The sequence below is a fragment of the Trachurus japonicus genome, chromosome 5, assembly GCF_045865225.1.
Source record: "Trachurus japonicus isolate A0001 chromosome 5, Traja_1.0".
NCBI classification, from domain to species: domain Eukaryota; kingdom Metazoa; phylum Chordata; class Actinopteri; order Carangiformes; family Carangidae; genus Trachurus; species Trachurus japonicus.
This window is the reverse complement of record NC_140911.1, coordinates 30531350-30546504: the sequence shown is the minus strand read 5'-3', so window position 1 is coordinate 30546504 and position 15155 is coordinate 30531350. Positions and strand designations below refer to the sequence as shown.

The 15155-nt window shown below is 39.5% G+C and overlaps 1 protein-coding gene across 1 annotated transcript; it reads right to left on the bottom strand.

Moving 5' to 3' along the window:
* Positions 1–7541: 7541 nt before the first annotated feature.
* LOC146987903 (major histocompatibility complex class I-related protein 1-like) lies at positions 7542–13578 on the bottom strand. The gene is made up of 6 exons (XM_085777949.1): positions 13500–13578; positions 10732–10998; positions 10141–10419; positions 8366–8695; positions 7892–7996; positions 7542–7585 (listed from the first exon to the last, which is right to left on the bottom strand). The coding sequence occupies exons 1-6, from the start codon at positions 13546–13548 to the stop codon at positions 7542–7544; spliced, it is 1074 nt and encodes a 357-aa protein (XP_085634075.1). The 5' UTR covers positions 13549–13578.
* Between the last annotated feature and the right edge of the window lie 1577 nt (positions 13579–15155).

The window sequence follows — 15155 nt, the reverse complement described above, 5'->3', positions numbered from 1 at the left end:
AGTTCACAAGTTCAAGTTAATAAACACAACTGAATTTTTGGATCCTTAAATAGAAATGGAAATGTGAGATTTGTTTTTCTTTCTTTCTTTCTTTCTTTCTTTCTTTCTTTCTTTCTTTGAGAGCCGTTTCAGTTTTATTTTGTTGTTATTGCTTTGATAAAGTTTTGCATCACCAATACCCCTTCACACATTCAGCAGTTTCACCTGCTCGTAATAAACCCACCTCTTCTGTAAGGTGGCCTGCTTTTTGATTTATTTTGAAAATCCAGCTTCTAAAATGCTGTCGTCACTCTGACTCGCTTGACCCTGATATTCCCTCAAGTGGGTGCAGCCCTGACAAGCCGCGCCCGCAACAAGGAAGTAGGCTACTAAAAATTGCGAAATCTGACCATCTCAAAAATATCCTCATCGTTTCCTTTCCAACAGTCATATCATATCACCATCTGCAGCTCTTTTCCACTCAGGGACCAGTGTGTCAAATCAGTGGAAAGACTCTCTCACCGATTGAAAAACCGGTCTCCTCCATCTAGGACGTCTGTAGGAGTTTTGCCAAAAATGCATTGCTTTCCAATGAGGACTGATAGTCAAATAAAAACAACCCCATCCAGGAAGCTATGAGAGGAATGTCTCGCTTAACTCACACCACCTCTTTTGTGACCTTGTAAATCAATCGCCAAACAATAATGAAGAGAGTAATATGACTATACAAAAATACAAATGTCATAAAAGAAGACTTAATTAAGCTGACCCTGTTTATACTGGCAATTGAACCCTGTTATTAACTCTATTATGAGACTGGTAATCATGATCAAGTAGAAATTGTATCACTGACAAAATAAAGCATAGATCCAAAAGTTAAACATCTACTACTGAATCCAAAGTTCAGTAATCGCACACTGTTCTGCATTACAATATTCCTGCAAAGGAAACGCACCTCAGACTGTCACAACTCCAAACCTCAAACTAGTCAGATCCAGTGTCATTAATCTTAATGCTACAGAAAGAAAGACTTGAATGTACAAAAAACAATGCATGTCATGTCACTGAGAATATTGTTTTGATTGGCGCTTGACAAGGGCTTGTTGGACTGAGTCTGTATGTACAGCAAGACTAAACAAACAGTGTGTTAAGGACATCACATCCAGTCCTCTGGTTCCTGTCTGTGCCTGTGTAACTCATTGGCTCAGAAGACGGAGGGTTAGGAACCAAACAGCCATACTGTACAGGCAGGACATTGGGTCATGCAGCAGATTATACATAGGTCCATACATGGGATATTTTGTGTCACTATTCCAGACAGTCTCCAGAGATATAGTCAAGTGTGGGATCAAATTCCCAGAGGTGGTTTGAGGATTAAAAAAAAGGGGGAAAGCTATAAAATTGTTATTTTTATCCTTCACTCCAACTCTGTTGGAGGAAAAAATCTTAGTTTTTTTCAAATACCATTGCTGTGTTATACTTGTTTTTGTTTTTAACAAAAAGAATACTAAATGACATTGTGACATTATAATCATTTTTCATTTGGATCAATTTCTAGCACAGTGTGTTATTGAAGGTCAGGTATGTCTACCAAACACTGCTTGTATATCTACACTGTTGCCCATTAAGTATTACCTCTTTTCTTTGAAACGATTGGGATGAAATGATGTAATTTATTCTTGATCGATAAAGTGTAGTGTATATCTTCAAACTGGTAACTAGGACTCAGTAAGTAATCATAGTACCTGGTCAAAGGTGAACTGATGTGTATGAATACAGTAGGAAAAAAAGAGGAATGTGTCTGAAAACGAAATTTTTCCAACTTTATGGGCAACAGTGTATATATAAAATATGTCTATATGGTGATAATCCTCAGTATCTAATTCACACGGGGCAATGGAAAATAAATGATGGCTGACAATGATTTAAGATTACACTTTGTTAATCACTGTATTGTATGATGGCAGTGCATTAACAGTTCCTATAGTGTGCAAAAGGGTCAGTTAAATACAACATATAAACCTAGAGTTTTCTTCATCAACTACTGTTTATGACACCTTATTCTTGTATTTACACGTTCACCACCTCATAAAGACAGAGGATTGCTGATCTCTGACACTGATACTGCAGATGACTGATCAGATGTCTGGGCAGACATCAAAGTACGCAAAGACAGAAAGAGGAAGGAGATAAACAAACAAGTGTTGGAAAATCATCACAGCGACAGTGATGTTACGACAGAAGATTGCACAAAACCCCCTATCTATGATGTATTGCAGTCATTTTCAACATCACATGGACATTGACACTGATTTAAGGTTCTTCCTTTTTTTTTTATAGCCCCTGAATTAGTTCCTCTTTCACGCACCACAGTGAACTCCATGTTTGTCATCTTACTGACTCCACTTGATGCGTAATATTGAATCATATACAGTATCTAGTCACTCCTAAGTGTGCACTATACTCTCTTCTACATGGGGTTTTCTTTTGACTATGCACCCGACTGAGATTGCTGAAATGAATGACAAAGCCCATTAAGCAATATGAGGGTGTATATCTTTGTTGTTGTCTCCATGGAAATGTTAAAGGTCCCTTTCAGACATGTTTTATGGCATATGTAAATACCAGTGTTGGGGAGTAGAGGTTTGTAATTAAACTAGTTCAATCAGGATAGACCATTTACGACGAGAGAGCCAGGTTTGAAGATGAAGATGAAATTACATTTATTGTGAACAAAATAAACTTTGGCGCTTAGACCGGTTACACCCCGCCTTTCCGAAGCCCCGCCTTTCCGACAATAGACTTCCATTCGTCGTAATAGCGGGGTTTTCTATTTTTTCTAAAGACCCCGCTATTCCGAAAAGGCTATTGGGGGAAACCCCCAGTGCGCAGTGTGCAGTGCGCATTGATCCTTTTTTCCTTTTTGGGGTCGAAATGGATCATGTGCATAATTAACTGCAAACAAGCAAATACTTCATATTAATGACATATAATGTTCATTATGCTTCTAGCCTGTCTAGCCTCTACCTGGTCTTTTTACTAAACTTAACCAACTCCTTTCTTCATTGCCTAAACCCAACCAAAGCATCTCCCTCAGTCAGCTGTCAGCACGAGCGGCGGCTGCAGCAGCCTCGCGCCCCTGTGAGCTCAAGCCGGGTTCTGTGTCGGAACAGCGGTGTTTCGAAGTGGGGGTATTTCGGAACAGCGGGGTGTCGAAGTGGAGGTGTGTCGGAATGGACAGCTGTCCCCGCTTAGACCACAGGGTGTAGACCAGCTGAGTAAACTGATCTGGGGATGAGAAGCTTGCATCTGAAGAAGTTATATCCCCCCCAGGCCTAGACACTGGTGGTGGTAGGGAAGCTTGAAGTCGCCTGATGAAGGAACTTCTCAGTTGAAGATCCAGATTAAGACAGTCTGTATCTTGATGGAGGTGGTGCAGGGGTGGAGGTGGGCTGAGAGTTTGCTGAAATGACGGCTGGATGGCAGGAGAGAGAGAGAGAACTTTTAAATTTGACGCTAATGACTGATTGGTGGAAGAGAAAGAGAATGGCAGACTGTGATTGGTTGAATTATGAGAATAAGGGTGGAGCGAGAGGATAGCGGGAAAACAGGGAAAGGGCTTTGAGGCATGCTTAAAGAGATAGTCTTCCTGTCTGAACTTTCGCTAAGCTTCATTAGTCTAACTACTGTATATTTTGCTAGAAGTTTAATTACATACATGTATGAATTATAATTCAAGAAGTTTCTTGAGTTTATTGTGTGTAGTTAACTGAAACTACAAAAATTCCCTCAAAGGAATGCAAGGAATGTGTCTTTATTTTCTTACCTTTACTTATCTACAGTATCTGAATTCCTTTTGACCAGCCCTGCCCCAATTTTTGTTTTCCTTCGCACCACTGTGAGGATAAACCCCTGCAGTGCATTTGTCAGGCAGTCAGGCAGTCCACACCACGCTCTTGACCTTTGTGTGGTGCATGTGCAAAAAAAACAAAACAAGGGCGGACGTTGCTCAATGGTCACATAGCTACAACATCATCATGGATAAACCCTCGTGAGTCTCAGCCTGAGGAAGAATCACTGCGACCGAACTCGAGTCGATGTTGTTTACAAAACCAAAGTTGACATTCCAGCTTTTTCCTGTGGAAAGTGGGGGTTTTTTTTTTTTTTTTTTTTTTGGTTCATTTCATGACTGGTGGACACTTAGTTCTTTTGCTATAATCTCAGTTGAGTGGCATTTTATCATTGGCCTGTGACATTTTTTAAATATATAGCCTATTGTTATAATTTCATGTCACATGTACATTGTCGATTTCATTATTTAGTAGTTTGGATGACATGTCCAAGTGGTTTTGGTTAACCAATATTTCCATAAATCACATCTTACAACTACTGTACCTGCTTAAAGAAATATGTGTATGAATACAACAATGTTTATGATTTCAGAAGTGTACATAACTCCACAATATAAGATGTTGTCTATGTTTGAGTGTATTCCATAACATTTGTATAAGTTGCATCTGGGTCAGGGTCATCACCAGACCACTTTTACTGGGGCATGAGCCCTAAAAGTGGTCTTAAAACGTATCTGTTTAAGTGTGCGTGGTAATGTGCTTTTGTTCCCTCCCACTATTTTGCTGTTTTATTTGATCAATTTACTTACTGTAATTTATTCTTTGTATTTTTTGCCATAATTCCGTCTGTTGTTTGTGATTACACTATGATGTTTTTTTTTTAATTGTTTTTTAACCACTTCAAGCACTTTGTGAGTCCTCTCTGAGAAAACCGCTGTATAAATAAAATTTACTTACAGTAAATGAACTGTGCCCAAGTATAAATGTCATATAGTCGGTACACTTCAATGCTAAAATAAAGTCAGTTCAGACTGAGTTTTGCCCCAGTAGAGCTTATCGGCCCAGCCCCTGATCTGGGCCCATGACGGGCTGCCACACTCATTGCTGTGCTGCTTGTGCACATGTCTTAAAGTCAGTTGTAGAGCACTGAGAAACTTTGCCTCTTCAGAAGATGACAGTGAAACAAAGTGCTCATACATCATTACACACTGTCAGGTCAAACATCCCTGTGAAACAACAGGCAGGTTACATTTTTGACAGGAAAGTTCTGAGTTAGAAGACCAATCCTTCAGTGCTTCTGTTGTAATATCAGCTATCAGGTTAAATTAAAAATCATGTTTCACGCTCAAATCTCTCAGTTATGCTTTCCAACTCCAACCCATACAAAAAAAAATATGTAAACAGGAGCTGTTGAGAAATAGTCCTGTGTCTCCCTCTAGTGGCTAAGGTAGAAAAGACCTTGTTCAGAGAAGCCAGTTACTTTTATTTTGTTATCTGCAGGAAGATATTTTCAAATATGAATGAAGTAGACAACTGACAAACTGATGGACTAGGCAAGGCAATTTTATTTGTATACTAGCCCAATTTTACAAACAGTTTGTCTCAAAGGGCTTTACATGGCATCATAACAACATCCTCTGCCCTTAGACCCTCACATCGACTGAGGAAAAACTCCATGGAAAACCCTTTTAACAGGGAAAGAGAGACAAAGAGTGAGAGAAAAAGAGAGATTTTAGAGATTAGAATTTTTTAAGTGTGCACTATACTATAGTGCTGTGGGAGAAACCGGAGCACCCGGGGGAAACCCAACCCAAAATGGACCTGGAACTGATCAAATCATTGTCAAACGAGGTCCATCTGATTCAGCGGCTTGTTAGGTGACGTAGGGAACCCCTGAAGGCACCCCCTCTCACAGCGTCACCCACGGCCTCTCGGGCTAAAACACCGACAACAGCGGCCCCGAACAGCGCCACTGCAGTCCCCACCTTCCTCCAGATGGAGGGCGGTGGGGGGACACCGGGGTCGTCCTGCACAGGTGTATCAGAGGGGCCACGTTTCAAGATGAAGGGAACAGCTAAAGGCAGCGCCCCCACCAGGGAGCAGGCAGATTCACCCACGGCATTGGACACGACTTCTCGGGCCGGGGGACACGCTAATAGACCGACAGCAGCAGCCCCCGTCACCGCTACAGCCCCCACCTTCCACCAGAAGTGGGACGGGGAGGGACCATCTCCCTGAGAGGGAGGGGTGGGGTGTTGGTAATTGGGGGAGGGACCAGCAGATGTGCCGTCATCCTCAGCTGGGACCACTCTCCCAACAATGTTACCGGAGGACATGATGTCTCTGATCAAATTCACTGTGTAGGCCTAGATGATTTTTTTTTTTGATTAAACTCAGTCAGTCACAGTCTCTGACTATAATAGCCAACCTGTTTTTTGTTTTGTTTTTGTTTTTTCACAGTCAAACACACTTCTATTGAGGTGATTGTAGCTGTGAAGCTTCAAAGTGCTGCCAGATGAACAAAGTGCTCAGACTAAAACTAAAACGTTACAGAAGCTTCAGCCTATTATGTGTTTAGACATCAAAGGAACTCACTCACATCACAGGCAAATGTTGACGTCATATGATGAAGGAGCTCGGTGACGTCATCGAGAAGATGACGGGAGCCAGTTTGAAAACCAACCGCTCGGCTCCGCGAATGGAATGTTGCCTACGTCACACGTTCACAACTGTCTTCTGCTCTGCTGCTGCTGCCGTTGCCATGGACACAATACGGCCCGAGTCTAGGGTGATGATCACTACCATATCAAATAGGGTAAAAATTAATATCATCATGAAACTTCCCAAGTTTATTTCTTACATTAAGACATTTTTTATTACGTTTCGTTGAGATTTTATGTTTAAATATGTAAATGAGGCAATATCTAATTAAATATGCGCTAATTTGCATTCATTTCCAGAACAGATAGCTAGCTAAACAATAATAAAGCCACTTTCAAAAAATGTATTTTATTTTGTTGACCTATAAGAGTCAGAAGTTTTTACGGAGGGGATTTTTGATATCTCTTTTTATCACTCTGTAAACATGAGAAAATATAATAGCCTATGAAAAAATATTGTATTGTATAAATCAGGTTGTGAAACCTTAGCGTAGATTGAGTAGCCTACATTTGAGACACTTTTTGCTTTTCCATTTTTGAACAGATATTGCAAAACAAACAAACAAACAAAAAACACTGAAAATAAGTGATTTTTCATATGCTGTTTAATTTGTTTCAATACTAAGTTATTATTGATAAATATAATTTATTATTTGAAGATAAAAAACACACAGCAATGAGACTGTCCTGGTGCAAGTAACCCACTGCTAAAAATGTTTCTACAGTGTTTAATTTGACACAATAACTCCACACCAACATATATTACACATTACATATATTTATTCATTTATACAATTTATTTCTGTAATTTTACATTTATTTATTTCTGCAGTATGAATTTATGTGGCCTTATCTTAATTAGGTTGGTGGTCCTATCACAGTCTAAAGCCAGATTGGTTATTGACATGTGATTAATTGTAAAGAAATAAATGCATAATTAATCACTGTGAAAATACACAAAGAGCATTTTTCATGACCAAAATATAGCCTATTTATTTCACATTTATTTACAAATCAAAATCTTATAGATTTTACTTGCAAAGCTTCAGCTTCACATCGGATTCAGGTTCTCTGTGAGTTCAGAGTCACCAGGAGCTGTAAAAGTCAAAAGATGTTGTTAGTCCTCATCATCACACACTGACTATAAACGTCTTGCCTGTACAGTTTTGTTGAAGCTAACCCACTGTAACGTCCGTGTCTTCAGAGGCAATGAAATAAAAACAAGTTGTACTTACGAGGTGCAGGGAGTTCAGCTGAAGAAAAGAGAAAGAATTTAATTTGTCAAACATTTTCATGTTGAACTGCAGAGTTTCATCGTCTTGTCATTTGTTGCTTTATCACATTTTGTCTCAGTGTTGCAGCCTTGACACAAACATCCACTCAGCAGCCGGACTCTCTCACCTGTCTTTTTTTTGTAGGCTTTAAATCCAACGACGGAACAAATGAGGATGACGACAAGAACAACCACTGCAACAACGATGCCGATGGTCGTGTCACTGGACTTCTCTGTTCAACAAAACACAGAGAAACAACATCATCACTTCATCACACGATGTGCAGATGAAGCAGGTGAGAGCAGACAGTCATGTGTTCTAAATGTGCCATATTCATGCTCTTATCACCTCATCAGTTTTCTGACGGGCTGTGAGAAACATGAATTGAAAATAAAGATGAAGCTTTGCAGATTGTCAGAGAGCTTTTCCCCACAGTGAGGCGCTGCAGACCAGGAAGAGACACAACAAATGTGCAGGATTTTCTTGGCTGTAATGAAACTAAAGAGCTGAACACGTTGTTTTCTTTGAGGTCTCATCTTTTGTCTTGTAATGTGATTTTTGTTGTGGCCTATTTTTGTATCTGAATAATATTTTTCATCACCTTGATCCTTTCTGATTCCAACTTTTCCCCAGTTGGTCCTGATGTGTGCTTTGTCCAGTTTGGTGACGATGTCGTCCTTCAGTCCAGAGAGCTGGAACACACAGTCGTAGCTCCTCCAGTCTTCAGCTTTGACTGATGAGACGTTCAGGTCAACACTCATCTGGAAGGATCCATCATGGTTGAGGAGGATTTCTCCGTGGTCCACGTCCTCATAAAGCTCCTCTCCATCTCTGGTCCAGAACATCAGGGCTCTGTGAGGGTAGAAACCTGTAGCGTGGCAGCTGACTGGAGAGGAGGGAGTCTTCTGGAGGAGGGACACTGAGGGACGAACTGGAGGATTTTAAAAACAAGACACCGTCAGGATGGGGTGAAAATGTCTTCTTCATGATGATAATACTGTAGTGAATTCAGTTATTAGCTTGGTGCCGTAGAGTTTGACTCCTCCAAGCCTTGAAATGACATGAGAGCGTGAAGAAGAGTCACATTGCCTATGTAAAATCTTTGAACAAAAAATCTGGTTACACAATCTATCCAATAAATAAAGTTGACTAAAACTACAACCTTTCTCTAAGAAGTATTAATATAAGTATATGATTGCCTATATTAAAGCAGAAGTAAGCGATCCGGTCGTTTTGGCTAATGCTGCGTTCCAGGCAGGCTTTTGAAACCGTAAATTACAGCTTCAAGTCACGACTTACGACTTTGTAGCGTTCCAGGCGACCCACTCGTGTTTTTCCGACCTGTTTTACCTGTGAAAGTGCACTATAACGGCCAGTTATAGAGTTACGGGTTGCCTTGAACGCACCATAACGTCTTGTCAGCCGATGGAGTTAGCAGTCCGCGCCCTCGTCACGGATCTATTGGTCCTCGTCCCTACGTCACCACATTCACGCGCATCCCTTGACTGCAGACACAGCCCTTCATGCCGTTCTCCCTCCTCATTGGATAAAACTTGTAGGATATGAGAAAAGTTTTCTCCTCGGCTCAGAGCAGAGCAGAGTGACTGAGAGACCCGTGTTTCGGTCCAAACACTCTATGTAAGTGATTGCTGTCGGAAGATATAACTATTTAAGACTTATATTAAAACAAAAATATCGCTTACTTCTGCTTTAATATTCATCCTCATAATTCAAAAGTAAGTGGCTATTTTAATTTTTTTAGTTACATATTATGAAAAAAGATATCCTCTGACTTTTGCATCTATTTCATAAATAAAGCTCGATTAATGTTTCCTTGTGGCTGATATGAGCATTACGAAAACTAATAATTTATATATATACATTACGTTAAAGCAGTACTAAAGAACTTTCAGTTTTGGTTGAGTTTGGCGGTGCCTGTGGACCAAAGCGGTAGTGTTTTGCCTGAAGAAAGACTCCATTTCCCATGAACACTAGCGTGAAGCCCTGTAAATATCCTGCATTAAAATTAACAGAAGACATCAAAACTAAGTTTCTGTTTCCAGTGGATCATTTCAAAGTGAAAACACAAACATAATCCATTGCTAAAGTGCCGTTTTGCCTGTTCCCTCCTTGTTGTGACTCGCAAAAGTGAAAGTGAAACTTAAGTGAGAGCAGGGTTCCTACCATGCTCCTCAAAGCTGCTTAGTGCCAGAGAAATAGATACAGACCCCCTCAGGCCATGACAGAGGTGTCATTCAACTTGTTGTAAGTCGATGTATCATCACAAAAGTTATGAAAATATTTTATGAAGGTTGAAAAGTTCCTTAGTGTTGGTTTAATGTTCATTAGAAATAGAGAGGATGTCAGGTCGCGTACCTGTTCTACGCAGAAAACCACTTGCATAGTTCAAAAACTTCTTCAGTAGGGGAGGAAAAAATTGGTCAAGAACGTTCTTCCATAACTGATTTTTAGCTGTATCTCCATCCCACTCCTGTTTACTGGTTTCAGCCTGGGGCGTTGCAGCAATCCACGTCTCACTCTGCGGTTCATATGTGAGGAAGTCATCTCCATTATAACCATATTTCAAAAAACCTTTAACCTTTTCAGTCTCATCATCCCATTCACAGCCATAGTGCTGCTGGATGATGTGGAGACCTGGAACAGAGAGAGTGAGATGAAGAAATAAATTCATTCATTTCACTGATTTGCCAGTACAACTCATCTGGAGCCCTGGTGCCACAGACTGCATCAGATTTACAGAGGAGCAGCTGAGGGACATTGTTGTCTAATATCACAAATCACGACTGTTCTTCAAAGAAGAATGGACAACAGAATCAGGTTCTGACCACAAATGAGAGGCAGTAGGCTACAATAGGCCTACCAGAATCTAGGACTTTCTGTTCTATTAACGTAAAGAAAGAAATGAAGCAATGAATCAGATGAACATTTGATCAGAAACATATGTACCTTCAGTTTGGTTTGACTGCTGCTTGAAACTGTCTGTGTCGACTCTGAACATTTCCTCATAATTCATGCTGTCCCCAGCAAGTCTTTTCCACTCGTCTTGATCATCCTTTAATAATTTCCACGCCCAGTCCTGTCTGGGTTCTGGTGTTTTCATGCTGCTCTCATAGTATGCCATCAGAACTTCATCAAAGTCTGCTGCAACCATGTAACCAGGGATGTTTGGGTGTCCAGATGAGATCATGGCAGAAAACCTCAGTGAGTGTTTGACTGTAGGACAAAGGACATTCAAGTTGAATTTTTTTTTTTTTTTTTTACTTTTGATCAATCGCAATAAATAAGATATTAAAGAATTTAAGAATAAGATATTAGTTTACAAAGTTGTAAATCAGTTGGTTTTAAATAAATATAAACAACAGTAGCAATGACAGTAGCCCTTGTACCGTTAAAGGGATAGTTCAACATTTTGGCAAATTGGCCCATTGCCATAATCGCTATAGTCATAGCAGTAGGTTCGTTACCTTTAATTGTCGGTGTAAGCTATTTTTAGAACGGAGTAGCGGAGCGGCGAGCTGCTCAGGGCTATGCTACGGAGGCTAAGGGAATTTCTTGGTTTTCCTCATCAAACTCATCAAATACACAACCTAACAACTCCAAAAGGCTGTCGTGGACAAGTTGTGAGCTGCACAATCACCACGCTATGAGATAACAACGGAACGTTATGAGACGGAGCTGTTTTAGAGGTAAATTCATGCAAAACCGCTGATGCGCGTTGCGTTCAGGGACAGTTTTTCAGCAAGCAGACTCTGTATTTACCCTGTATTTACCTCGAAAACGGCTCCGTTTGGTATGTTCCATTATTATCTCATAGCGTGGTGAATGTGCAGGTCACAACTTGTCCACGAAAGCATTTTGGAGTTTTGGGATTTTGTATTTCATGAGTTTGATGAGGGAAACCAAGAAATTCCATTAGCCTCCGTAACGTAGCTCTGAGCAGCTCGCCGCTCCGCTCCTCCGTTCTAAAAATAGCTTACACCGACAAATAAAGGTAATGAACCTACTGCTATGACTATAGCGATTATGGCAATGGGCCAATTTGCCAAAATGTTGAACTATCCCTTTAATGATATTTGAACTTTGTATGTGCACATAAATAAACATTGTTTCAACAAATGAAGATGCATTTCACAATTTGGAATTTCTGAGCCAGAGTTGGAATTTTTATCTTGAACGCCCCCGAAGGCCAATCTCAGACTCTGAAAGTCGGACGAATCCCACCAGCCCTGACATAAGAATTCAAGATGGCTGCTACTCGCATCACCATTAGTGGATATTCGGCAATTTTACTGTTTATTTTATTTCTCAGGTAATTGTCCCACATTACAGTCAGCCATGTAACCTACATAGTACTGTTCAGTTCCTATCCCTGGACATTTTTCTACACTGTAAAAACACAGTTATCAAAATAGTACTGCTAGTTACTGCTTGTTTTGGTACATGTTTGTACTGAAATTTAATCATTTACAAATATGAAATTGTTATATTTTCGTTTTGTTATATTAATCTTCCAATTTTCTGATTTGTGTGGGTTTTTTTCAACTGGAAAGTGCTCAACTCGGAGGTGACATCATTCCGAGCTTGGCCTTCACATTGATACAGTAGTTAGCACCTTTAGCTCTCAGCAAGAAGGGCTCAATTCCTGATCCTGGGGTCTTTCTGGGGGCGAGTTTGCACGTTCTCCCTGTGACTTCATGGTTTCTCTCCAGGTTCCAAAAACAACCAATTTGATTGAAATCTTTAAATTTCCTGTAGTGTGTGAATGTGAATGTGTGTGTATTGTTTATGTTTATATATGGCCCTGTGATTGACTGTCCAGTAAGAAACCCAGCCGTGCTAACGTTGCTAACAGGAGCCACAGTGATCAAACTGTCATGCTCCACACAGACGGACTGTTCAGTACAGCTGCCTGAACGGCTGACACACTATAATCAGTATCTAATTAAGATAAATGATAAGATATCTTCTTACATTCTTACTAACAAATACATTTAAAGAAACGGTGACACTTTACTTGACGCCTATCTCTATAACACATTATAACCATACTTATTATGAGTTATAATGCAGTTATAGCACTGTATATATAATTATAAACACTCATAAATGATCATAATGCTTTATAACAATAATCATAACACACTATAAAGCATTTTATCATGACTTATAAGGTCAGGTATTATAATAGGTTATAATTGTTAGTAACTCGCTGATAATGACCACATCGATAATGCATCATTAATATAGTTATAATGTATAGTTATAATGCGTGTATAACTATCATTATAAACACTCATAAATGATCATAAGACTTTATAACAATAAGCACAACACATTATAGAGCATTATAACTCTATTATAATACTAAGACCTTATAAGCCATTATAAAATGCTCTATGATGTCTTATGGTTATTGTTATAAAGCCTTATGATAATTAATGAGTGTTTATAGGCCAATGATAGTTATACACGTTTATAAGCCAATTATAACACATTATAACTATATCTATAATGCATTATAAATGTGGGCATTGTCAGCCAGTTACTAACAATTATAACGTATTATAATACCTGATCTTATAAGTCATGATAAAATGCTTAAAGTATGTTATGATTGTTGTTATAATACAGTGTTATACTGTAACTGCATTATAACTCATAGGCGTCAAGTAAAGTGTTACCAAAAAAACATATAAATAATGTAATGATGTTACCTGCAGGTGCTACGTGGCAGAAGAGCAGCAGTATCAGGAGCTTCTCCATGTTGCTCTGACAGACGGAACTGGACTGAAGTACTGACAAGACCAGAGTTAGTTGGTTTACTTGTTTATTTCACAGATGTTTCCTGGTTGTGATAAATTCATTGCCTTCTGTACAGTGTATTAGACGTGCTCACCTGTGAGTGGCTTCCTGCAGGCGAGCAACATACTTTATTCATGTTCATCTGTAAAGTTCAGTATCACTCTCTGTCTCAGAGAAACTGACACCTTGGACATGATCCAGGTCCTCACCTGGAGAATTATAAACTTTATAAAGCACTTATCAAACACTGATGTTTGCAGCAGCAGCAGCAGCAGCAGCAGAAGTGATTTTACTGACAGTGAAGACTTAATAACATGTTATGTAATATATTACATCTGCCAGATGAACTTGTTCAATAATCAAAAGATTTTTGGTTTGTTGTTCCTGACAGGATTTTAACTCCATCGCAGTGTAACTGTTTCCTTTAAAACAAAAACTTGTTTGACTTGTTTCTGTTACTAATTTACATCAACAGGCAGAATGTCAAAAATGTTGAGTATGAGGATCAAGCTTCACTTCACTCCTCTTCTTTGTGGCGGTCATAAACTCACTTATTCACTCACTTACTTAAAACACAAGGCTGTGGCTCTCTTGCTACAAAAGTAGAAAATCAGGTTGTGTTTTCGGTAAATCACATAGAATTCTTATCAAAACAGCAAGTTTATGCAGTTATTATGAATTTAATAAACCTGCTCATCTTAAATTATCAGCAGTTCTTATACACATAAAGCCATTAGACATCCATCATTTCACTGCTCTATGAACTGTCACATAACTTCATCAACAGCTGTTAAATCCACTATGAGTGTATGTTGGAAAATATTCAACTTCATTTCCCCCCAGTGGCAGCATCAAGAAACACACTAACAGACAGCATGACATCACCTGACTAACTGAGTGATGGCCTCACACTCACTTTGACTTGGGCTGCACCAACTTTCACCAAATTCTGACCCAGAGTGATTTCTATTATGGTTTAAGGTTTACTTTGGGTTAAGTTATGGTGGGAACACGAGAGGGAATCGGATGTTAAAGAACCCGGCATTACCATCTACAGAGTCCCAGACTAGTCTGTGTTGAACCACCAGGTGTCGCTGTTGGCGTTTTAAGGAAACAAAAAGGTCCAGTGGTGAAATCATAGAGGGTGAAATTGAAATATTTAACAATTGATGAACTGTCACATTCTTATAGTTTACCACCAACACACTCTTGCTTGTTCTTCTGTTGCTGTTTGATGTCACATTAGAACAAATATATGATTTTATTCATTAGTCACATGGAATGATCTCTTGTATCTGCACCAGGAAGTAGCATCACATTTTCACTTTGTGTGATACAGTTTTGACGGTTTCTGTGGTTTTCTTGTTCTGCAAATGATGCTTGTGTGTTGCATGTCAGTGTAGTCAGTCATATGATATTTGGAGGATTCTGTTCAGTCTGTATTCAGTGTCATCATGGATAGAGGCCTGTTTGTCATTCTCATGTGTAAGTTAAAACTTTCTTTACATTTTGTAATTATTTATGTAGGGCAGTGGTTCTAAATGTGGGGCCCAGGGACCATTGATCGG